Here is a 26267-nt window from a genome sequence, read left to right as displayed (position 1 = left end):
TGTGTGTGTGAGTTCCAGGTGTGCTCCATGTATTCCGAGAACTCCGACTGTGTGGTCAAAAGACAGCAGGAGAGATGTATGGAGAGGATCGCCCTGCACAACCTAACACACTACCTGGATAATGGTAGGACTATCCAGTGTGTTTGTGCTTGTATGTGTATAATCACTCTCCTCTGAGTGTCTCATCCTCCTCCAACTCTCCAGGTGGCATTGTCTCTCTTTCACATGTTTCCTTTCCAAGGAACTCTGGGAGGACAAATCTGGAAACAATCATGGGAGAGGAAAGGATGGTGGAGAAGAGAGGATGATGAGAGAGGATTGGAGAGGATGGGAGAGGAGAGGATGGTGGAGGAACGGAGAGGAGAGGTTGAGAGAGGAGAGGATGGGAGAGGAGAGGATGGGAGAGGAGAGGATGGGAGAGGAGGATTTGGAGAGGAGATGAAAGGGACGGGTGAGGAGGGGTTGGTGGAGAAAAGAATGGGAGAGGAGAGGATGGGAAAGGAGAGGTCAGGATTGGAGAGGAGGATTTGGAGAGGAGATGAAAGGAAAGGATGGGAGAGGACGGGTGAGGAGAGGAGAGGATTGGAGAGCATGGTGGAGAAGAGGATGGGAGGGGAGAGGATGGTGGAGAAGAGAGGATGGGAGAGGAGGGGATGGTGGAGAAGAGAGGATGGGAGGGGAGAGGATGGTGGAGAAGAGAGGATGGGAGAGGAGGGGATGGTGGAGAAGAGAGGATGGGAGAGGAGGGGATGGTGGAGAAGAGAGGATGGGAGAGGAGGGGATGGTGGAGAAGAGAGGGTGGGAGAGGAGGGGATGGTGGAGAAGAGAGGATGGGAGAGGAGGGGATGGTGGAGAAGAGAGGGTGGGAGAGGAGGGGATGGTGGAGAAGAGAGGATGGGAGAGGAGGGGATGGTGGAGAAGAGAGGGTGGGAGAGGAGGGGATGGTGGAGAAGAGAGGGTGGGAGAGGAGGGGATGGTGGAGAAGAGAGGATGGGAGAGGAGGGGATGGTGGAGAAGAGAGGGTGGGAGAGGAGGATATGGTGGAGGAGGGGATGGTGGAGAAGAGAGGATGGGAGAGGAAAGGATGGGAGACGAGAGCATGGTGGAGAGGAGGATGGGAGATGAGAGGAAAGGGTGGGAGAAAAGTAGAGGGGACTGAGAGGAAAGGATGGTAGAGGATGAGAGAAGAGAGGAAAGGATGGGAGAGGAGAGGATAGAATGGGAGAGGAGAGGAAAGGATGAGAGGGGAGAAGAGGTGAGAGGATGGAGAGGAGAGGAGAGGATGGTGGAGAACAGCGGATGGGAGATGAGAGGATGGTGGAGAGAGAGGATGGGAGAGGAGAGGATGGGAGAGGAGAGGGTGGTGGAGAACATAGGATGGGACAGGAGAGCATGGGAGAGGAGAGCAGAGGATGGGATGGGAGAGCAGAGGATGGGAGATGAGAGGCTGGGGCGAGGCGAGAAGGCGGGATGGGAGAGGAGAGCAGAGGATGGGAGAGGATTGGATGGGAGAGGAGAGGAGAGGATGGGATAGGAGAGAAGACACGAGGATATGAAAGGAGAGGATAGGAGAGAAGAGACGAGGATATGATAGGAGAGAAGAGACGAGGATATGAAAGGAGAGGATAGGAGAGAAGAGACGAGGATATGAAAGGAGAGAATAGGAGAGAAGAGACGAGGATATGAAAGGAGAGAAGAGGAGAGAAGAGACGAGGATATGAAAGGAGAGGATTGGAGAGAAGAGACGAGGATATGAAAGGAGAGAAGAGACGAGGATATGAAAGGAGAGAAGAGGAGAGAAGAGACGAGGATATGAAAGGAGAGGATTGGAGAGAAGAGACGAGGATATGAAAGGAGAGAAGAGACGAGGATATGAAAGGAGAGGAGAAGTCTGAATGACTAAAGGTCATTCTAAGAGCAGAGAAGCAGCAGTTGGGGTTGTCTCTGTGGTTCTGTATATCCAATTAAATGGTTTCTGTCTGTAGCTCAGTGTTTATAGGAAGCCTGGGATAAGATGATCACTTTACCCTGTTCTTATTACCGAATCATAAAGAACCACAATTAATATCACTGACAGATACAGACTCTTGGATCTGATTTAGGTGTTTAAAACAAATTACAAATCCCAAGATGCATGTCGCTTCGGACAAAAAAACAGTGTCTGTTTTCACTGTTTCATACCCACACCTTTAACATCTGCATCTCTCCTCCTGTCTAGGGTCACTCTCCTGTCTAGGGTCACTCTCCTGTCTAGGGTCACTCTCCTGTCTATGGCAGTGCTACTGACTTCCTGTCTAGGGTCACTCTCCTGCCTATGGCAGTGCTACTAACTTCCTGTCTAGGGTCACTCTCCTGTCTAGGGTCACTCTCCTGTCTAGGGTCACTCTCCTGTCTAGGGTCACTCTCCTGCCTATGGCAGTGCTACTGACTTCCTGTCTAGGGTCACTCTCCTGTCTAAGGTCACTCTCCTGTCTATGGCAGTGCTACTGACTTCCTGTCTAGGGTCACTCTCCTGTCTAGGGTCACTCTCCTGTCTAGGGGTCACTCTCCTGTCTAGGGTCACTCTCCTGTCTAGGGTCACTCTCCTGTCTAGGGTCACTCTCCTGTCTAGGGTCACTCTCCTGTCTATGGCAGTGCTACTGACTTCCTGTCTAGGGTCACTCTCCTGTCTAGGGTCACTCTCCTGCCTATGGCAGTGCTACTGACCTCCTGTCTAGGGTCACTCTCCTGCCTATGGCAGTGCTACTGACTTCCTGTCTAGGGTCACTCTCCTGTCTATGGCAGTGCTACTGACTTCCTGTCTAGGGTCACTCTCCTGCCTATGGCAGTGCTACTGACTTCCTGTCTAGGGTCACTCCTGTCTAGGGTCACTCTCCTGTCTAGGGTCACTCTCCTGTCTAGGGTCACTCTCCTGCCTATGGCAGTGCTACTGACTTCCTGTCTAGGGTCACTCTCCTGTCTAGGGTCACTCTCCTGTCTATGGCAGTGCTACTGACTTCCTGTCTAGGGTCACTCTCCTGTCTAGGGTCACTCTCCTGTCTATGGCAGTGCTACTGACTTCCTGTCTAGGGTCACTCTCCTGTCTATTGCAGTGCTACTGACTTCCTGTCTAGGGTCACTCTCCTGTCTATGGCAGTGCTACTGACTTCCTGTCTAGGGTCACTCTCCTGCCTATGGCAGTGCTACTGACTTCCTGTCTAGGGTCACTCTCCTGTCTATGGCAGTGCTACTGACCTCCTGTCTAGGGTCACTCTCCTGTCTATGGCAGTGCTACTGACTTCCTGTCTAGGGTCACTCTCCTGTCTAGGGTCACTCTCCTGCCTATGGCAGTGCTACTGACTTCCTGTCTAGGGTCACTCTCCTCACTGACTTCCTGTCTAGGGTCACTCTCCTGTCTAGGGTCACTCTCCTGTCTATGGCAGTGCTACTGACTTCCTGTCTAGGGTCACTCTCCTGCCTATGGCAGTGCTACTGACTTCCTGTCTAGGGTCACTCTCCTGCCTATGGCAGTGCTACTGACTTCCTGTCTAGGGTCACTCTCCTGCCTATGGCAGTGCTACTGACTTCCTGTCTAGGGTCACTCTCCTGTCTAGGGTCACTCTCCTGTCTATGGCAGTGCTACTGACTTCCTGTCTAGGGTCACTCTCCTGTCTAGGGTCACTCTCCTGTCTAGGATCACTCTCCTGTCTATGGCAGTGCTACTGACTTCCTGTCTAGGGTCACTCTCCTGCCTATGGCAGTGCTACTGACTTCCTGTCTAGGGTCACTCTCCTGTCTAGGGTCACTCTCCTGTCTATGGCAGTGCTACTGACTTCCTGTCTAGGGTCACTCTCCTGTCTATGGCAGTGCTACTGACTTCCTGTCTAGGGTCACTCTCCTGTCTATGGCAGTGCTACTGACTTCCTGTCTAGGGTCACTCTCCTGCCTATGGCAGTGCTACTGACTTCCTGTCTAGGGTCACTCTCCTGTCTAGGGTCACTCTCCTGTCTAGGGTCACTCTCCTGTCTATGGCAGTGCTACTGACCTCCTGTCTAGGGTCACTCTCCTGTCTATGGCAGTGCTACTGACTTCCTGTCTAGGGTCACTCTCCTGTCTAGGGTCACTCTCCTGTCTATGGCAGTGCTACTGACTTCCTGTCTAGGGTCACTCTCCTGTCTATGGCAGTGCTACTGACTTCCTGTCTAGGGTCACTCTCCTGGGGTCACTCTCCTCCTGTCTATGGCAGTGCTACTGACTTCCTGTCTAGGGTCACTCTCCTGCCTATGGCAGTGCTACTGACTTCCTGTCTAGGGTCACTCTCCTGTCTAGGGTCACTCTCCTGTCTAGGGTCACTCTCCTGTCTATGGCAGTGCTACTGACCTCCTGTCTAGGGTCACTCTCCTGTCTATGGCAGTGCTACTGACTTCCTGTCTAGGGTCACTCTCCTGTCTATGGCAGTGCTACTGACCTCCTGTCTAGGGTCAGTCTCCTGTCTATGGCAGTGCTACTGACTTCCTGTCTAGGGTCACTCTCCTGTCTAGGGTCACTCTCCTGTCTATGGCAGTGCTACTGACTTCCTGTCTAGGGTCACTCTCCTGCCTATGGCAGTGCTACTGTCCTCCTGTCTAGGGTCACTCTCCTGTCTATGGCAGTGCTACTGACTTCCTGTCTAGGGTCACTCTCCTGTCTAGGGTCACTCTCCTGTCTATGGCAGTGCTACTGACTTCCTGTCTAGGGTCACTCTCCTGTCTAGGGTCACTCTCCTGCCTATGGCAGTGCTACTGACTTCCTGTCTAGGGTCACTCTCCTGCCTATGGCAGTGCTACTGACTTCCTGTCTAGGGTCACTCTCCTGTCTAGGGTCACTCTCCTGTCTAGGGTCACTCTCCTGTCTATGGTCACTGCTGCTGACTTCCTGTCTAGGGTCACTCTCCTGTCTAGGGTCACTCTCCTGTCTAGCCTATGGCAGTGCTACTGACTTCCTGTCTAGGGTCACTCTCCTGTCTATGGCAGTGCTACTGACTTCCTGTCTAGGGTCACTCTCCTGTCTAGGGTCACTCTCCTGTCTAGGTCACTCTCCTGGGCAGTGCTACTGACTTCCTGTCTAGGGTCACTCTCCTGTCTAGGGTCACTCTCCTGTCTAGGGTCACTCTCCTGTCTAGGGTCACTCTCCTGTCTATGGCAGTGCTACTGACTTCCTGTCTAGGGTCACTCTCCTGTCTAGGGTCACTCTCCTGTCTAGGGTCACTCTCCTGTCTAGGGTCACTTCCTGGGGTCAGTGCTATGGCAGTGCTACTGACTTCCTGTCTAGGGTCACTCTCCTGTCTAGGGTCACTCTCCTGTCTATGGCAGTGCTACTGACCTCCTGTCTAGGGTCACTCTCCTGTCTAGGGTCACTCTCCTGTCTATGGCAGTGCTACTGACTTCCTGTCTAGGGTCACTCTCCTGTCTATGGCAGTGCTACTGACTTCCTGTCTAGGGTCACTCTCCTGTCTAGGGTCACTCTCCTGTCTATGGCAGTGCTACTGACTTCCTGTCTAGGGTCACTCTCCTGTCTAGGGTCACTCTCCTGTCTATGGCAGTGCTACTGACTTCCTGTCTAGGGTCACTCTCCTGTCTAGGGTCACTCTCCTGTCTAGGGTCACTCTCCTGCCTATGGCAGTGCTACTGACTTCCTGTCTAGGGTCACTCTCCTGTCTAGGGTCACTCTCCTGTCTATGGCAGTGCTACTGACTCTCCTGTCTAGGGTCACTCTCCTGTCTAGGGTCACTCTCCTGTCTAGGGTCACTCTCCTGTCTAGGGTCACTCTCCTGTCTATGGCAGTGCTACTGACTTCCTGTCTAGGGTCACTCTCCTGTCTAGGGTCACTCTCCTGTCTATGGCAGTGCTACTGACTTCCTGTCTAGGGTCACTCTCCTGTCTAGGGTCACTCTCCTGTCTATGGCAGTGCTACTGACCTCCTGTCTAGGGTCACTCTCCTGTCTATGGCAGTGCTACTGACTTCCTGTCTAGGGTCACTCTCCTGTCTATGGCAGTGCTACTGACTTCCTGTCTAGGGTCACTCTCCTGCCTATGGCAGTGCTACTGACCTCCTGTCTAGGGTCACTCTCCTGTCTATGGCAGTGCTACTGACTTCCTGTCTAGGGTCACTCTCCTGTCTAGGGTCACTCTCCTGTCTATGGCAGTGCTACTGACTTCCTGTCTAGGGTCACTCTCCTGTCTAGGGTCACTCTCCTGTCTATGGCAGTGCTACTGACTTCCTGTCTAGGGTCACTCTCCTGCCTATGGCAGTGCTACTGACTTCCTGTCTAGGGTCACTCTCCTGCCTATGGCAGTGCTACTGACTTCCTGTCTAGGGTCACTCTCCTGCCTATGGCAGTGCTACTGACTTCCTGTCTAGGGTCACTCTCCTGTATAGGGTCACTCTCCTGTCTAGGGTCACTCTCCTGTCTAGGGTCACTCTCCTGCCTATGGCAGTGCTACTGACTTCCTGTCTAGGGTCACTCTCCTGCCTATGGCAGTGCTACTGACTTCCTGTCTAGGGTCACTCTCCTGTCTAGGGTCACTCTCCTGTCTATGGCAGTGCTACTGACTTCCTGTCTAGGGTCACTCTCCTGCCTATGGCAGTGCTACTGACTTCCTGTCTAGGGTCACTCTCCTGTTTATGGCAGTGCTACTGACTTCCTGTCTAGGGTCACTCTCCTGTCTAGGGTCACTCTCCTGTCTATGGCAGTGCTACTGACTTCCTGTCTAGGGTCACTCTCCTGTCTATGGCAGTGCTACTGACTTCCTGTCTAGGGTCACTCTCCTGTCTAGGGTCACTCTCCTGTCTATGGCAGTGCTACTGACTTCCTGTCTAGGGTCACTCTCCTGTCTAGGGTCACTCTCCTGTCTATGGCAGTGTTACTGACCTCCTGTCTAGGGTCACTCTCCTGTCTAGGGTCACTCTCCTGTCTATGGCAGTGCTACTGACTTCCTGTCTAGGGTCACTCTCCTGTCTATGGCAGTGCTACTGACTTCCTGTCTAGGGTCACTCTCCTGTCTATGGCAGTGCTACTGACTTCCTGTCTAGGGTCACTCTCCTGTCTATGGCAGTGCTACTGTCTTCCTGTTGTGTCCCTATAATAGCTCTGTAAAGCAACACTCCCTTTGCCTCTGTTTCTGTTGACAACAGACACATCAGTGGGGAGGAGAAACATCAGTCAGACTGACTGCAGGAGAGAGAGGACTATAGCAGAGATGGGGATAGACTATTAGCTTGTCTGGCTGAGCTACAGCTTAAAGCAGCTACTGTCTTCCTGTCTAGGGTCGCTACAGCTTAAAGCAGCTACTGTCTTCCTGTCTAGGGTCGCTACAGGTTAAAGCAGCTACTGTCTTCCTGTCTAGGGTCGCTACAGCTTAAAGCAGCTACTGTCTTCCTGTCTAGGGTCGCTACAGCTTAAAGCAGCTACTGTCTTCCTGTCTAGGGTCGCTACAGCTTAAAGCAGCTACTGTCTTCCTGTCTAGGGTCGCTACAGCTTAAAGCAGCTACTGTCTTCCTGTCTAGGGTCGCTTAAAGCAGCTGTAGCTTAAAGCAGCTACTGTCTTCCTGTCTAGGGTCGCTACAGCTTAAAGCAGCTACTGTCTTCCTGTCTAGGGTCGCTACAGCTTAAAGCAGCTACTGTCTTCCTGTCTAGGGTCGCTACAGCTTAAAGCAGCTACTGTCTTCCTGTCTAGGGTCGCTACAGCTTAAAGCAGCTACTGTCTTCCTGTCTAGGGTCGCTACAGCTTAAAGCAGCTACTGTCTTCCTGTCTAGGGTCGCTACAGCTTAAAGCAGCTACTGTCTTCCTGTCTAGGGTCGCTACAGCTTAAAGCAGCTACTGTCTTCCTGTCTAGGGTCGCTACAGCTTAAAGCAGCTACTGTCTTCCTGTCTAGGGTCGCTACAGCTTAAAGCAGCTACTGTCTTCCTGTCTAGGGTCGCTACAGCTTAAAGCAGCTACTGTCTCAGGTTGACTGTAGTCCAGCTGTCTCAGACTTCTCTAGGACATCATGGTGTGATGTTGAAGGCTCAGTAGATCTCACTCAGGTCTGTTGTTTTTATGCTGTTTCTATGGTCATTTAAAGGGATACTGTGAAATTGGCAATGAGGCCCTTTATCTACTGACCCAGAGTCAGATGAGGCCCTTTATCTACTGACCCAGAGTCAGATGAAGCCCTTTATCTACTGACCCAGAGTCAGATGAAGCCCTTTATCTACTGACCCAGAGTCAGATTGAAGCCCTTTATCTACTGACCCAGAGTCAGATGAGGCCCTTTATCTACTGACCCAGAGTCAGATGAAGCCCTTTATCTACTGACCCAGAGTCAGATTGAAGCCCTTTATCTACTGACCCAGAGTCAGATGAAGTCCTTTATCTACTGACCCAGAGTCAGATTGAAGCCCTTTATCTACTGACCCAGAGTCAGATGATGCCCTTTATCTACTGACCCAGAGTCAGATGAGGCCCTTTATCTACTTCCCCAGAGTCAGATGGGGTCCTTTATCTACTGACCCAGAGTCAGATGAGGTCTTTTATCTACTGACCCAGAGTCAGTTGAACTCCTTTATCTACTGACCCAGAGTCAGATGAGGCCCTTTATCTACTGACCCAGAGTCAGATGATGCCCTTTATCTACTGACCCAGAGTCAGATGAGGCCCTTTATCTACTTCCCCAGAGTCAGATGAGGTCCTTTATCTACTGACCCAGAGTCAGATGAAGCCCTTTATCTACTGACCCAGAGTCAGATGATGTCCTTTATCTACTGACCCAGAGTCAGATGAAGCCCTTTATCTACTGACCCAGAGTCAGATGAAGCCCTTTATCTACTGACCCAGAGTCAGATGAGGCCCTTTATCTACTGACCCAGAGTCAGATGAGGCCCTTTATCTACTGACCCAGAGTCAGATGGTCTCCTTTATCTACTGACCCAGAGTCAGATGAGGCCCTTTATCTACTGACCCAGAGTCAGATGAGGTCCTTTATCTACTGACCCAGAGTCAGATGAAGCCCTTTATCTACTGACCCAGAGTCAGATGAAGCCCTTTATCTACTGACCCAGAGTCAGATGAGGCCCTTTATCTACTGACCCAGAGTCAGATGAAGCCCTTTATCTACTGACCCAGAGTCAGATGAAGCCCTTTATCTACTGACCCAGAGTCAGATGAACTCGTGGAAACCACTTTTATGTTTCTGTGTCCAGTATGAAGGAAGTTGCAGTAACTAACTCATTGCTGGAGGTCTATGGGTATCTAGTAGATATGCATAGCGCTGACGCTTGTTAGCATTGGCTCCCGAAACTACCTCTACCTTCCTTTATACTGGACACAGAATCCTGAAATATTATTCAGATCAACACTAGTCATTCCCCTCAAGAGGGATTGCATTATCACTTGTGGGAGTGTGTTAGTGTGTTAGTGGGGAGTGTGTTAGTGGGTGTGTGTTAGTGGGTGTGTGTTAGTGGCTGTGTGTTAGTGAGTGTGTGTTAGTGGGTGTGTGTTAGTCGGTGTGTGTTAGTGTGTGTGTGGTAGTGGGTGTGTGTTAGTGGGTGTGTGTTAGTGAGTGTGTGTGTGTGTGTGTTAGTGGGAGTGTGTTAGTGTGTGTGTTAGTGGGTGTGTGTTTGTGTTTGTGTGTGTGTTATTCACAGTGATAGTATAGACAGGTTTAATTGGTTAGCTCTGGGTCTGTCTGTCTGGCTCAGTGTGCTTCGCTCGTCTCGGGTCTTTAAAAGGTAATTGGCTTCATCCAGACCACCAGACAGAGATCCTGCTACTGTATGAGATACTGGATATACCCTGTGTGTTGCAGGCTGTCCGTGGATGTGGGACGACCTGGCTTGTTGGCAGGATGCAGCCGTAGGTGAAGTGGTATCAGTCAGATGTCCTGAAGTCTTTCATGACCTCCTGAGTCCCGACGATGGTTTGTAGCTTCTACTGTACTAATGATTCAAACAGTATGGCTTGGTTGAAGTGCTATGGTATTCAGCATTTTGTAGATTGACGTGTGTGTGTGTGTGTGTGTGTGTGTGTGTGTGTGTGTGTGTTTCAGAGATTGGTTGGATCAGTAGGAACTGTACAGCAGAGGGCTGGTCAGAAACATTTCCTCACTACGTTGACGCCTGTCTGTCAGACGATAACACCACCAGACCGGTAAGAACCTAGAACCTAACCTCTAGAACCTAGAACTAGACAGGTAAGAACCTAGAACCTAACCTCTAGGACCTAGAACTAGACAGGTAAGAACCTAGAACCTAATCTCTAGAACCAGACAGGTTAGAACCTAGAACATAACTTCTAGAACTAGACAGGTAAGAACCTAGAACCTAACTTCTAGAACCTAGAACTAGACAGGTAAGAACCTAGAACCCAACCTCTAGAACCTAGAACTAGACAGGTAAGAACCTAGAATCCAACCGCTAGAACCTAGAACTAGACAGGTAAGAACCCAGAAGCCAACCTCTAGAACCTAGAACTAGACAGGTAAGAACCTAGAATCCAACCGCTAGAACCTAGAACTAGACAGGTAAGAACCCAGAAGCCAACCTCTAGAACCTAGAACTAGACAGGTAAGAACCTAGAACCTAACTCCTAGAACCAGACAGGTAACAACATAACCTCTAAAACCTAGTATATAGAACCTAGAACAGGACCTTATTTCACAATGTATACTTCCGTTGAACAGTGCAAACAGTAGAACCATGTGCTATTCTGTCTCTTCCAGGACATATACTATAACAGTGTCTCTATGTCTCTTCCAGGACATATACTATGTTCTATAACAGTGTCTCTCTGTCTCTCCCAGGACATATACTATAACAGTGTCTCTCTGTCTCTTCCAGGACATATACTATAACAGTGTCTCTCTGTCTCTCCCAGGACATATACTATAACAGTGTCTCTCTGTCTCTTCCAGGACATATACTATAACAGTGTCTCTCTGTCTCTTCCAGGACATATACTATAACAGTGTCTCTCTGTCTCTTCCAGGACATATACTATAACAGTGTCTCTCTGTCTCTCCCAGGACATATACTATAACAATGTCTCTCTGTCTCTCCCAGGACATATACTATGTTCTATAACATTGTCTCTCTGTCTCTCCCAGGACATATACTATAACAGTGTCTCTCTGTCTCTTCCAGGACATATACTATAACAGTGTCTCTCTGTCTCTCCCAGGACATATACTATAACAGTGTCTCTCTGTCTCTTCCAGGACATATACTATAACAGCGTCTCTCTGTCTCTCCCAGGACATATACTATAACAATGTCTCTCTGTCTCTTCCAGGACATATACTATAACAGTGTCTCTCTGTCTCTTCCAGGACATATACTATGTTCTATAACAGTGTCTCTCTGTCTCTTCCAGGACATATACTATAACAGTGTCTCTCTGTCTCTTCCAGGACATGTACTATAACAGTGTCTCTCTGTCTCTTCCAGGACATATACTATAACTTCCAGGACATATACTATAACAGTGTCTCTCTGTCTCTTCCAGGACATATACTATAACAGTGTCTCTCTGTCTCTCCCAGGACATATACTATAACAGTGTCTCTCTGTCTCTCCCAGGACATATACTATAACAGTGTCTCTCTGTCTCTTCCAGGACATATACTATAACAGTGTCTCTCTGTCTCTTCCAGGACATATACTAGAACAATGTCTCTCTGTCTCTTCCAGGACATATACTATAACAATGTCTCTCTGTCTCTTCCAGGACATATACTATGTTCTATAACAGTGTCTCTCTGTCTCTTCCAGGACATATACTATGTTCTATAACAGTGTCTCTCTGTCTCTTCCAGGACATATACTATAACAGTGTCTCTCTGTCTCTTCCAGGACATGTACTATAACAGTGTCTCTCTGTCTCTTCCAGGACATATACTATAACAGTGTCTCTCTGTCTCTTCCAGGACATATACTATAACAGTGTCTATCTGTCTCTTCCAGGACATATACTATGTTCTATAACAGTGTCTCTCTGTCTCTTCCAGGACATATACTATAACAGTGTCTCTCTGTCTCTCCCAGGACATATACTATAACAATGTCTCTCTGTCTCTTCCAGGACATGAACTATGCGTCTGTGAAAGCTCTGTACACAGCAGGATACAGCACCTCCTTGGTCTCTCTCACCACCGCCATGACTATACTCTGCAGGTTCAGGTTAGATCTGGTCTCTCTCACCACCTCCATGACTATACTCTGCAGGTTCAGGTTAGATCTGGTCTCTCACCACCTCCATGACTATACTCTGCAGGTTCAGGTTAGATCTGGTCTCTCTCACCACCTCCATGACTATACTCTGCAGGTTCAGGTTAGATCTGGTCTCTCTCACCACCGCCATGACTATACTCTACAGGTTCAGGTTAGATCTGGTCTCTCCAACACCACCGCCATGACTATACTCTGCAGGTTCAGGTTAGATCTGGTCTCTCTCACCACCGCCATGACTATACTCTGCAGGTTCAGGTTAGATCTGGTCTCTCTCACCACCTCCATGACTATACTCTGCAGGTTCAGGTTAGATCTGGTCTCTCTCACCACCTCCATGACTATACTCTGCAGGTTCAGGTTAGATCTGGTCTCTCTCACCACCTCCATGACTATACTCTGCAGGTTCAGGTTAGATCTGGTCTCTCTCACCACCGCCATGACTATACTCTACAGGTTCAGGTTAGATCTGGTCTCTCCAACACCACCGCCATGACTATACTCTGCAGGTTCAGGTTAGATCTGGTCTCTCTCACCACCGCCATGACTATACTCTGCAGGTTCAGGTTAGATCTGGTCTCTCTCACCACCTCCATGACTATACTCTGCAGGTTCAGGTTAGATCTGGTCTCTCTCACCACCTCCATGACTATACTCTGCAGGTTCAGGTTAGATCTGGTCTCTCTCACCACCGCCATGACTATACTCTGCAGGTTCAGGTTAGATCTGGTCTCTCTCACCACCTCCATGACTATACTCTGCAGGTTCAGGTTAGATCTGGTCTCTCTCACCACCTCCATGACTATACTCTGCAGGTTCAGGTTAGATCTGGTCTCTCTCACCACCTCCATGACTATACTCTGCAGGTTCAGGTTAGATCTGGTCTCTCTCACCACCTCCATGACTATACTCTACAGGTTCAGGTTAGATCTGGTCTCTCTCACCACCTCCATGACTATACTCTGCAGGTTCAGGTTAGATCTGGTCTCTCTCACCACCGCCATGACTATACTCTGCAGGTTCAGGTTAGATCTGGTCTCTCACCACCTCCATGACTATACTCTGCAGGTTCAGGTTAGATCTGGTCTCTCTCACCACCGCCATGACTATACTCTACAGGTTCAGGTTAGATCTGGTCTCTCTCACCACCTCCATGACTATACTCTGCAGGTTCAGGTTAGATCTGGTCTCTCTCACCACCTCCATGACTATACTCTGCAGGTTCAGGTTAGATCTGGTCTCTCTCACCACCTCCATGACTATACTCTGCAGGTTCAGGTTAGATCTGGTCTCTCACCACCTCCATGACTATACTCTGCAGGTTCAGGTTAGATCTGGTCTCTCTCACCACCGCCATGACTATACTCTGCAGGTTCAGGTTAGATCTGGTCTCTCCAACACCACCGCCATGACTATACTCTGCAGGTTCAGGTTAGATCTGGTCTCTCTCACCACCTCCATGACTATACTCTGCAGGTTCAGGTTAGATCTGGTCTCTCTCACCACCGCCATGACTATACTCTGCAGGTTCAGGTTAGATCTGGTCTCTCTCACCACCTCCATGACTATACTCTGCAGGTTCAGATAACCGGCCACTAGGGGGCAACGCTTTGCATTATTACCATGGAGTAGTCTTGTGGCTTGCTAGGGTGTTTTGGACGGGGATGGTGTATTTCCCAAACTATTTAACTTAAACACTCGGAATGAATTCCTAAACTTATCCGTCAAGTTGTTTCTGTTTTTAATTTTATTTTTAATTTTTTTTTAATTTTGCATTTTTTATGATTATACAAATAAGACAGAACAGCAGGACAGAACACCCAGAACCCCTCCCATTCTCTAACAGAACACCCAGAACCCCTCCCATTCTCTAACAGAACACCCAGAACCCCTCCCATTCTCTAACAGAACACACAGAACCCCTCCCATTCTCTAACAGAACACCCAGAACCCCTCCCATTCTCTAACAGAACACCCAGAACCCCTCCCATTCTCTAACAGAACACCCAGAACACCCCTCCCATTCTCTAACAGAACACCCAGAACCCCTCCCATTCTCTAACAGAACACCCAGAACACCCCTCTCATTCTCTAACAGAACACACAGAACCCCTCCCATTCTCTAACAGAACACCCAGAACACCCCTCTCATTCTCTAACAGAACACACAGAACCCCTCCCATTCTCTAACAGAACACCCAGAACCCCTCCCATTCTCTAACAGAACACCCAGAACACCCCTCTCATTCTCTAACAGAACACACAGAACCCCTCCCATTCTCTAACAGAACACCCAGAACCCTCCCATTCTCTAACAGAACACCCAGAACCCCTCCCATTCTCTAACAGAACACCCAGAACACCCCTCTCATTCTCTAACAGAACACACAGAACCCCTCCCATTCTCTCTCCCATTCTCTACAGAACACCCAGAACCCCTCCCATTCTCTAACAGAACACCCAGAACCCCTCCCATTCTCTAACAGAACACCCAGAACCCCTCCCATTCTCTAACAGAACACCCAGAACCCCTCCCATTCTCTAACAGAACACCCCTCCCATTCTCTAACAGAACACCCCTCCCATTCTCTAACAGAACACCCCTCCCATTCTCCAGAACACCCCTCCCATTCTCTAACAGAACACACAGAACCCCTCCCATTCTCTAACAGAACACACAGAACCCTCCCATTCTCTAACAGAACACACAGAACCCCTCCCCATTCTCTAACAGAGCACCCCTCCCATTCTCTAACAGAACATTCTCCAGAACACCCCTCCCATTCTCTAACAGAACACCCCTCCCATTCTCTAACAGAACACCCCTCCCATTCTCTAACAGAACACCCCTCCCATTCTCTAACAGAACACCCAGAACACCCCTCCCATTCTCTAACAGAACACCCAGAACACCCCTCCCATTCTCTAACAGAACACCCCTCCCATTCTCTAACAGAACACCCCTCCCATTCTCTAACAGAGCACCCCTCCCATTCTCTAACAGAGCACCCTCCCATTCTCTAACAGAACACCCAGAACACCCCTCCCATTCTCTAACAGAACACCCCTCCCATTCTCTAACAGAACACCCAGAACACCCCTCCCATTCTCTAACAGAACACCCAGAACACCCCTCCCATTCTCTAACAGAACACCCCTCCCATTCTCTAACAGAACACCCCTCCCATTCTCTAACAGAGCACCCCTCCCATTCTCTAACAGAGCACCCCTCCCATTCTCTAACAGAACACCCCTCCCATTCTCTAACAGAACACCCCTCCCATTCTCTAACAGAACACCCCTCCCATTCTCTAACAGAACACCCAGAACACCCCTCCCATTCTCTAACAGAACACCCAGAACACCCCTCCCATTCTCTAACAGAACACCCAGAACACCCCTCCCATTCTCTAACAGAACACACAGAACACCCCTCCCATTCTCTAACAGAACACCAGAACACCCCTCCCATTCTCTAACAGAACACCCAGAACACCCCTCCCATTCTCTAACAGAACACCCAGAACACCCCTCCCATTCTCTAACAGAACACCCAGAACACCCCTCCCATTCTCTAACAGAACACACAGAACACCCCTCCCATTCTCTAACAGAGCACCCTCCCATTCTCTAACAGAACACCCCTCCCATTCTCTAACAGAGCACCCCTCCCATTCTCTAACAGAACACCCCTCCCATTCTCTAACAGAACACCCCTCCCATTCTCTAACAGAACACATTCTCTAACAGAACACCCCTCCCATTCTCTAACAGAACACCCAGAACACCCCTCCCATTCTCTAACAGAACACCCAGAACACCCCTCCCATTCTCTAACAGAACACCCTCCCATTCTCTAACAGAGCACCCCTCCCATTCTCTAACAGAGCACCCCTCCCATTCTCTAACAGAACACCCAGAACACCCTCCCATTCTCTAACAGAACACCCCTCCCATTCTCTAACAGAACACCCAGAACACCCCTCCCATTCTCTAACAGAACACCCAGAACACCCCTCCCATTCTCTAACAGAACACCCCTCCCATTCTCTAACAGAACACCCCTCCCATTCTCTAACAGAGCACCCCTCCCATTCTCTAACAGAGCACCCCTCCCATTCTCTAACAGAACACCCCTCCCATTCTCTAACAGAACACCCCTCCCATTCTCTAACAGAACACCCCTCCCATTCTCTAACAGAACACCCAGAACACCCCTCCCATTCTCTAACAGAACACCCAGAACACCCTCCCATTCTCTAACAGAACACCCAGAACACCCCTCCCATTCTCTAACAGAACACACAGAACACCCCTCCCATTCTCTAACAGAACACACAGAACACCCCTCCCATTCTCTAACAGAACACCCAGAACACCCCTCCCATTCTCTAACAGAACACCCAGAACACCCCTCCCATTCTCTAACAGAACACCCAGAACACCCCTCCCATTCTCTAACAGAACACACAGAACACCCCTCCCATTCTCTAACAGAACACACAGAACACCCCTCCCATTCTCTAACAGAACACCCAGAACACCCCTCCCATTCTCTAACAGAACACCCAGAACACCCTCCCCATTCTCTAACAGAACACCCAGAACACCCCTCCCATTCTCTAACAGAACACCCAGAACACCCCTCCCATTCTCTAACAGAACACCAGAACACCCCTCCCATTCTCTAACAGAACACCCAGAACACCCCTCCCATTCTCTAACAGAACACCCAGAACACCCCTCCCATTCTCTAACAGAACACACAGAACACCCTCCCATTCTCTAACAGAACACACAGAACACCCCTCCCATTCTCTAACAGAACACACAGAGCACCCCTCCCATTCTCTAACAGAGCACCCCTCCCATTCTCTAACAGAACACCCCTCCCATTCTCTAACAGAACACACAGAACACCCCTCCCATTCTCTAACAGAACACACAGAACACCCCTCCCATTCTCTAACAGAACACCCCTCCCATTCTCTAACAGAACACCCTCCCATTCTCTAACAGAGCACCCTCCCATTCTCTAACAGAACACCCCTCCCATTCTCTAACAGAGCACCCCTCCCATTCTCTAACAGAGCACCCCTCCCATTCTCTAACAGAGCACCCCTCCCATTCTCTAACAGAACACCCCTCCCATTCTCTAACAGAACACCCCTCCCATTCTCTAACAGAACACCCCTCCCATTCTCTAACAGAACACCCCTCCCATTCTCTAACAGAACACCCCCCCATTCTCTAACAGAACACCCAGAACACCCCTCCCATTCTCTAACAGAACACCCAGAACACCCCTCCCATTCTCTAACAGAACACCCCTCCCATTCTCTAACAGAACACCTCCCATTCTCTAACAGAGCACCCCTCCCATTCTCTAACAGAGCACCCCTCCCATTCTCTAACAGAACACCCAGAACACCCCTCCCATTCTCTAACAGAACACCCCTCCCATTCTCTAACAGAACACCCAGAACACCCTCCCATTCTCTAACAGAACACCCAGAACACCCCTCCCATTCTCTAACAGAACACCCCTCCCATTCTCTAACAGAACACCCCTCCCATTCTCTAACAGAACACCCCTCCCATTCTCTAACAGAGCACCCCTCCCATTCTCTAACAGAACACCCCTCCCATTCTCTAACAGAACACCCCTCCCATTCTCTAACAGAACACCCCTCCCATTCTCTAACAGAACACCCAGAACACCCCTCCCATTCTCTAACAGAACACCCAGAACACCCCTCCCATTCTCTAACAGAACACCCAGAACACCCCTCCCATTCTCTAACAGAACACCCAGAACACCTCCCATTCTCTAACAGAACACACAGAACACCCCTCCCATTCTCTAACAGAACACACAGAACACCCCCCCATTCTCTAACAGAACACACAGAGCACCCCTCCCATTCTCTAACAGAGCACCCAGATTCTCTAACAGAACACACAGAACACCCCTCCCATTCTCTAACAGAACACACAGAACACCCTCCCATTCTCTAACAGAACACCCCCCCATTCTCTAACAGAACACCCTCCCATTCTCTAACAGAGCACCCCTCCCATTCTCTAACAGAACACCCCTCCCATTCTCTAACAGAGCACCCCTCCCATTCTCTAACAGAGCACCCCCCCATTCTCTAACAGAGCACCCCTCCCATTCTCTAACAGAACACCCTCCCATTCTCTAACAGAACACCCCCCATTCTCTAACAGAACACCCCTCCATTCTCTAACAGAACACCCCTCCCATTCTCTAACAGAACACCCAGAACACCCCTCCCATTCTCTAACAGAACACCCAGAACACCCCTCCCATTCTCTAACAGAACACCCTCCCATTCTCTAACAGAACACCCCTCCCATTCTCTAACAGAGCACCCCTCCCATTCTCTAACAGAGCACCCCTCCCATTCTCTAACAGAACACCCAGAACACCCCTCCCATTCTCTAACAGAACACCCTCCCATTCTCTAACAGAACACCCAGAACACCCTCCCATTCTCTAACAGAACACCCAGAACACCCCTCCCATTCTCTAACAGAACACCCACTAACAGAACACCCTCCCATTCTCTAACAGAGCACCCCTCCCATTCTCTAACAGAGCACCCCTCCCATTCTCTAACAGAACACCCCTCCCATTCTCTAACAGAACACCCCTCCCATTCTCTAACAGAACACCCTCCCATTCTCTAACAGAACACCCAGAACACCCCTCCCATTCTCTAACAGAACACCCAGAACACCCCTCCATTCTCTAACAGAACACCCAGAACACCCCTCCCATTCTCTAACAGAACACACAGAACACCCTCCCATTCTCTAACAGAACACACAGACACCCCTCCCATTCTCTAACAGAACACCCAGAACACCCCTCCCATTCTCTAACAGAACACCCAGAACACCCCTCCCATTCTCTAACAGAACACCCAGAACACCCCTCCCATTCTCTAACAGAACACCCAGAACACCCCTCCCATTCTCTAACAGAACACACAGAACACCCCTCCCATTCTCTAACAGAACACCCAGAACACCCTCCCATTCTCTAACAGAACACCCAGAACACCCTCCCATTCTCTAACAGAACACCCAGAACACCCCTCCCATTCTCTAACAGAACACCCAGAACACCCCTCCCATTCTCTAACAGAACACCCAGAACACCCTCCCATTCTCTAACAGAACACCCAGAACACCCTCCCATTCTCTAACAGAACACCCAGAACACCCCTCCCATTCTCTAACAGAACACCCAGAACACCCCTCCCATTCTCTAACAGAACACCCAGAACACCCCTCCCATTCTCTAACAGAACACCCAGAACACCCCTCCCATTCTCTAACAGAACACCCAGAACACCCTCCCATTCTCTAACAGAACACCCAGAACACCCTCCCATTCTCTAACAGAACACACAGAACACCCCTCCCATTCTCTAACAGAACACACAGAACACCCCTCCCATTCTCTAACAGAACACACAGAGCACCCCTCCCATTCTCTAACAGAGCACCCCTCCCATTCTCTAACAGAACACACAGAACACCCCTCCCATTCTCTAACAGAACACACAGAACACCCCTCCCATTCTCTAACAGAACACCCCTCCCATTCTCTAACAGAACACCCCTCCCATTCTCTAACAGAGCACCCCTCCCATTCTCTAACAGAACACCCCTCCCATTCTCTAACAGAGCACCCCTCCCATTCTCTAACAGAGCACCCCTCCCATTCTCTAACAGAGCACCCCTCCCATTCTCTAACAGAACACCCCTCCCATTCTCTAACAGAACACCCCTCCCATTCTCTAACAGAGCACCCCTCCCATTCTCTAACAGAGCACCCCTCCCATTCTCTAACAGAGCACCCCTCCCATTCTCTAACAGAACACCCTCCCATTCTCTAACAGAACACCCCTCCCATTCTCTAACAGAACACCCCTCCCATTCTCTAACAGAGCACCCTCCCATTCTCTAACAGAGCACCCCTCCCATTCTCTAACAGAGCACACAGAGCACCCCTCCCATTCTCTAACAGAGCGCACAGAACACCCCTCCCATTCTCTAACAGAACACCCAGAACACCTCCCATTCTCTAACAGAACACCCCTCCCATTCTCTAACAGAACACCCCTCCCATTCTCTAACAGAACACCCCTCCCATTCTCTAACAGAACACCCCTCCCATTCTCTAACAGAACACCCAGATCCCTCCCATTCTCTAACAGAACACCCCTCCCATTCTCTAACAGAACACCCCTCCCATTCTCTAACAGAGCACCCCTCCCATTCTCTAACAGAACACCCCTCCCATTCTCTAACAGAGCACCCCTCCCATTCTCTAACAGAACACCCAGAACACCTCCCATTCTCTAACAGAACACCCAGAACACCCCTCCCATTCTCTAACAGAACACCCCTCCCATTCTCTAACAGAACACCCAGAACACCCCTCCCATTCTCTAACAGAACACCCCTCCCATTCTCTAACAGAACACCCTCCCATTCTCTAACAGAGCACCCCTCCCATTCTCTAACAGAACACCCCTCCCATTCTCTAACAGAGCACCCAAATCCCATTCTCTAACAGAACACCCCTCCCATTCTCTAACAGAGCACCCTCCCATTCTCTAACAGAGCACACAGATCCCCTACCAAATCAACCCCCATGCTCTAACAGAGCACACAGATCCCCTACCAAATCTACCCCCCATGCTCTAACAGAACACACAGATCCCCTACCAAATCAACCCCCATGCTCTAACAGAGCACACAGATCCCCTACCAAATCTACCCCCCATGCTCTAACAGAACACACAGATCCCCTACCAAATCTACCCCCATGCTCTAACAGAGCACACAGATCCCCTACCAAATCTACTCCCCGTGCTCTAACAGAACACACAGATCCCCTACCAAATCTACTCCCCCATGCTCTAACAGAACACACAGATCCCCTACCAAATCAACCCCCCATGCTCTAACAGAACACACAGATCCCCTACCAAATCAACCCCCATGCTCTAACAGAGCACACAGATCCCCTACCAAATCTACCCCCCGTGCTCTAACAGAGCACACAGATCCCCTACCAAATCTTCCCCCCGTGCTCTAACAGAGCACACAGATCCCCTACCAAATCTACCCCCCGTGCTCTAACAGAGCACACAGATCCCCTACCAAATCAACCCCCCATGCTCTAACAGAGCACACAGATCCCCTACCAAATTGTTCCCCATGCTCTAACAGAGCACATAGATCCCTACCAAATCAACCCCCCGTGCTCTAACAGAGCACACAGATCCCCTACAAATCAACCCCCCATGCTCTAACAGAGCACACAGATCCCCTACCAAATCATATACAATGAGTAATATATTTTTTATTTTTTATTTCACCTTTATTTAACCAGGTAGGCTAGTTGAGAACAAGTTCTCATTTGCAACTGCGACCTGGCCAAGATAAAGCATAGCAGTGTGAACAGACAACAACACAGGGAGTAAACAATAAACAAGTCAATAACATAGTAGAGAAAAAAAGAGAATCTATATACATTGTGTGCAAAAGGCATGAGGAGGTAGGCAATAAATAGGCCATAGGAGCGAATAATTACAATTTAGCAGATTAACACTGGAGTGATAAATGATCAGATGGTCATGTACAGGTAGAGATACTGGTGTGCAAAAGAGCAGAAAAGTAAATCAAATAAAAACAGTATGGGGATGAGGTAGGTAGATTAGGTGGGCTATATACCGATGGACTATGTACAGCTGCAGCGATCGGTTAGCTGCTCAGATAGCAGATGTTTAAAGTTGGTGAGGGAGATAAAAGTCTCCAACTTCAGAGATTTTTTGCAATTCGTTCCAGTCGCAGGCAGCAAGAGAACTGGAAGGAAAGGCGGCCAAATGAGGTGTTGGCTTTAGGGATGATCAGTGAGATACACCTGCTGGAGCGCGTGCTACGGGTGGGTGTTGCCATCGTGACCAGTGAACTGAGATAAGGCGGAGCTTTACCTAGCATAGACTTGTAGATGACCTGGAGCCAGTGGGTCTGGCGACGAACATGTAGCGAGGGCCAGCCGACTAGAGCATGCAGGTCGCAGTGGTGGGTGGTATTAGGTGCTTTAGTAACAAAACGGATGGCACTGTGATAAACTGCATCCAGTTTGCTGAGTAGAGTATTGGAAGCTATTTTGTAGATGACATCGCCGAAGTCGAGGATCGTTAGGATAGTCAGTTTTACTAGGGTAAGTTTGGCGGCGTGAGTGAAGGAGGCTTTGTTGCGGAATAGAAAGCCGACTCTAGATTTGATTTTAGATTGGAGATGTTTGATATGAGTCTGGAAGGAGAGTTTGCAGTCTAGCCACACACCTATCTACTTATAGATGTCCACATATTTTAGGTCGGAACCATCCAGGGTGGTGATGCTAGTCGGGCGTGCGGATGCAGGCAGCGAACGGTTGAAAAGCATTTATTTGGTTTTACTAGCGTTTAAGAGCAGGTGGAGGCCACGGAAGGAGTGTTGTATGGCATTGAAGCTCGTTTGGAGGTTAGATAGCACAGTGTCCAAGGAAGGGCCAGAAGTATACAGAATATACAGAATGGTGTCGTCTGCGTAGAGGTGGATCAGGGAATCGCCCGCAGCAAGAGCAACATCAGTGATATAAACAGAGAAAAGCGTCGGCCCGAGAATTGAACCCTGTGGTACCCCCATAGAGACTGCCAGAGGACCGGACAACATAGTTGGTGAACCAGGCAAGGCAGTCATTAGATAAACCGAGGCTACTGAGTCTGCCGATAAGAATATGGTGATTGACAGAGTCGAAAGCCTTAGCCAGGTCGATGAAGACGGCTGTACAGTAATGTCTCTTATCGATTGTGGTTATGATATCGTTTAGTACCTTGAGCGTGGCTGAGGTGCACCCGTGACCGGCTCGGAACCAGATTGCACAGCGGAGAAGGTACGGTGGGATTCGAGATGGTCAGTGATCTGTTTGTTGACTTGGCTTTCGAAGACCTTAGATAGGCAGGGCAGGATGGATATAGGTCTGTAACAGTTTGGGTCCAGGGTGCCTCACCCTTTGAAGAGGGGGATGACCGCGGCAGCTTTCCAATCCTTGGGGATCTCAGACGATATGAAAGAGAGGTTGAACAGGCTGGTAATAGGGGTTGCGACAATGGCGGCGGATAGTTTCAGAAATAGAGGGTCCAGATTGTCAAGCCCAGCTGATTTATACGGGTCCAGGTTTTGCAGCTCTTTCAGAACATCTGCTATCTGGATTTGGGTAAAGGAGAACCTGGAGAGGCTTGGGCGAGGAGCTGCGGGGGGGCCGGAGCTGTTGGCCGAGGTTGGAGTAGCCAGGCGGAAGGCATGGCCAGCCGTTGAGAAATGCTTGTTGAAGTTTTCGATATTCATGGATTTATCGGTGGTGACCGTGTTACTTAGCCTCAGTGCAGTGGGCAGCTGGGAGGAGGTGCTCTTGTTCTCCATGGACTTCACAGTGCTCTTGTTCTCCATGGACTTCACAGTGCTCTTGTTCTCCATGGACTTCACAGTGCTCTTGTTCTCCATGGACTTCACAGTGCTCTTGTTCTCCATGGACTTCACAGTGCTCTTGTTCTCCATGGACTTCACAGTGCTCTTGTTCTCCATGGACTTCACAGAGCTCTTGTTCTCCATGGACTTCACAGTGCTCTTGTTCTCCATGGACTTCACAGTGCTCTTGTTCTCCATGGACTTCACAGTGCTCTTGTTCTCCATGGACTTCACAGTGCTCTTGTTCTCCATGGACTTCACAGTGCTCTTGTTCTCCATGGACTTCACAGTGCTCTTGTTCTCCATGGACTTCACAGTGCTCTTGTTCTCCATGGACTTCACAGTGCTCTTGTTCTCCATGGACTTCACAGTGCTCTTGTTCTCCATGGACTTCACAGTGCTCTTGTTCTCCATGGACTTCACAGTGCTCTTGTTCTCCATGGACTTCACAGTGCTCTTGTTCTCCATGGACTTCACAGTGCTCTTGTTCTCCATGGACTTCACAGTGCTCTTGTTCTCCATGGACTTCACAGTGCTCTTGTTCTCCATGGACTTCACAGTGTCCCAGAACTTTTTGGAGTTGGAGCTACAGGATGCAAACTTCTGCCTGAATAACAACTTTTTGGAGTTGGAGCTACAGGATGCAAACTTCTGCCTGAATAACAACTTTTTGGAGTTGTTATTCAAATAGTTTTTTATACTAATACAAAGATATTATAAAACAAAAAGTAATAAATAATAATAAATAAATATGATAATAATAATAATAACTAATAAAATAATGATACAAATTATAATTTGGGTTTAATTTGTAAGTCGCTCTGGATAAGAGCGTCTGCTAAATGACTTAAATGTAAATGTTATGAAAATTGAAATGTTGCATAACTTCCTTTTTCCAATTGTTTAAAGTAGGAGGAAACCGATCCTTCCACTTAAATAGTATAATAGCTAGAAGAGTAGTACATGCCAGCATGTTGCCCATAGAACTGTTTAGAGGGGTGCCCCTCTGAATGATGCAATAAAGGCAGAAGGTTCTATAGGTCTCTCCAGTATCTTAGAAAACATCTCAAGAATTGATATCCAGAAATCTGTCAATTTCAGGAATTTCCAAAACATGTGTAATAAAGTAGCATCATATGCACAGAATTGACAGATTTCTGGATATCAATTCTTGAGACGTTTGCTAAGATATATATAGATGAAGAATGTCAGAGTATGAAGCATACTCTGACGAGTTTTGTCTGAAAGTTGTTCACCTAAGTCCTCTTCCCATTGGTTCTTGAGAGTTCAGGGAATCCAGATTGTGGAAGTTTAGTAACATGCAGATCTGATAACCTTTATTTAACTAGACATATTATTTAACCTTTATTTAACCAGGCAAGTCAGTTAAGAACAAATTCTTATTTACAATGACAGCCTAGGAACAGTGGGTTAACTGCCTGTTCAGGGGCAGAACAACAGAACGACAGTGTGTTTTACCTTCTCAGCTTGGAGATTTGATCCAGCAACCTTTCAGTTACTAGCCCTACACACTAACCACTAGGCTACCTGCCGGCCTCTACACTCTAACCACTAGGCTACCTGCCACCTCTACACACTAACCACTAGGCTACCTGCCTCCCCTACACTCTAACCACTAGGCTACCCTGCCGCCTCTACACTCTAACCACTAGGCTACCCTACCTCCTCTACACTCTAACCACTAGGCTACCCTACCTCCTCTACACTCTAACCACTAGGCTACCCTACCTCCTCTACACTCTAACCACTAGGCTACCCTACCTCCTCTACACTCTAACCACTAGGCTACCTGCCTCCCCTACACTCTAACCACTAGGCTACCTGCCACCCCTACACTCTAACCACTAGGCTACCTGCCGCCCCTACACTCTAACCACTAGGCTACCTACCGCCCTCTACACTCTAACCACTAGGCTACCCTGCCTCCTCTACACTCTAACCACTAGGCAACCTGTCGCCCCTACACTCTAACCACTAGGCTACCCTGCCTCCTCTACACTCTAACCACTAGGCTACCTGCAGCCCCTCCCCTCTAACCACTAGGCTACCTGCCGGCCCTCCTCTAACCACTAGACTACCTGCCTCCTCCCCTCTAACCACTAGGCTACCTGCCGGCCCTCCCCTCTAACCACTAGGCTACCTACCGGCCCTCCCCTCTAACCACTAGGCTACCTACCGGCCCTCCCCTCTAACCACTAGGCTACCTACCGGCCCTCCCCTAACCACTAGGCTACCTGCCACCCTCCCCTCTAACCACTAGGCTACCTGCCACCCTCCCCTCTAACCACTAGGCTACCTGCCGGCCTCCCCTCTAACCACTAGGCTACCTGCCGGCCCCCCTCTAACCACTAGGCTACCTACCGGCCCTCCCTCTAACCACTAGGCTACCTGCCGGCCCTCCCCTCTAACCACTAGGCTACCTGCCGGCCCTCCCCTCTAACCACTAGGCTACCTGCCGGCCCTCCC

The 26267-nt window shown here is 49.4% G+C and overlaps 1 protein-coding gene across 1 annotated transcript in view; it reads left to right on the top strand.

Moving 5' to 3' along the window:
• LOC135562741 (pituitary adenylate cyclase-activating polypeptide type I receptor-like) overlaps positions 1 to 26267 on the top strand; it is an 86093-nt gene that overhangs the window by 9146 nt on the left and 50680 nt on the right. The window contains exons 2-5 of the mRNA XM_065005085.1: positions 19 to 124; positions 9806 to 9916; positions 10046 to 10146; positions 12076 to 12173. Of these exons, the coding sequence (XP_064861157.1) occupies positions 19 to 124; positions 9806 to 9916; positions 10046 to 10146; positions 12076 to 12173 (416 nt within the window). The remainder of the gene's footprint in view (positions 1 to 18; positions 125 to 9805; positions 9917 to 10045; positions 10147 to 12075; positions 12174 to 26267) is intronic.

This window comes from Oncorhynchus nerka, linkage group LG20 (assembly GCF_034236695.1).
Source record: "Oncorhynchus nerka isolate Pitt River linkage group LG20, Oner_Uvic_2.0, whole genome shotgun sequence".
Lineage (NCBI taxonomy): Eukaryota > Metazoa > Chordata > Actinopteri > Salmoniformes > Salmonidae > Oncorhynchus > Oncorhynchus nerka.
This window is presented reverse-complemented; position numbering and strand designations above follow the sequence as displayed.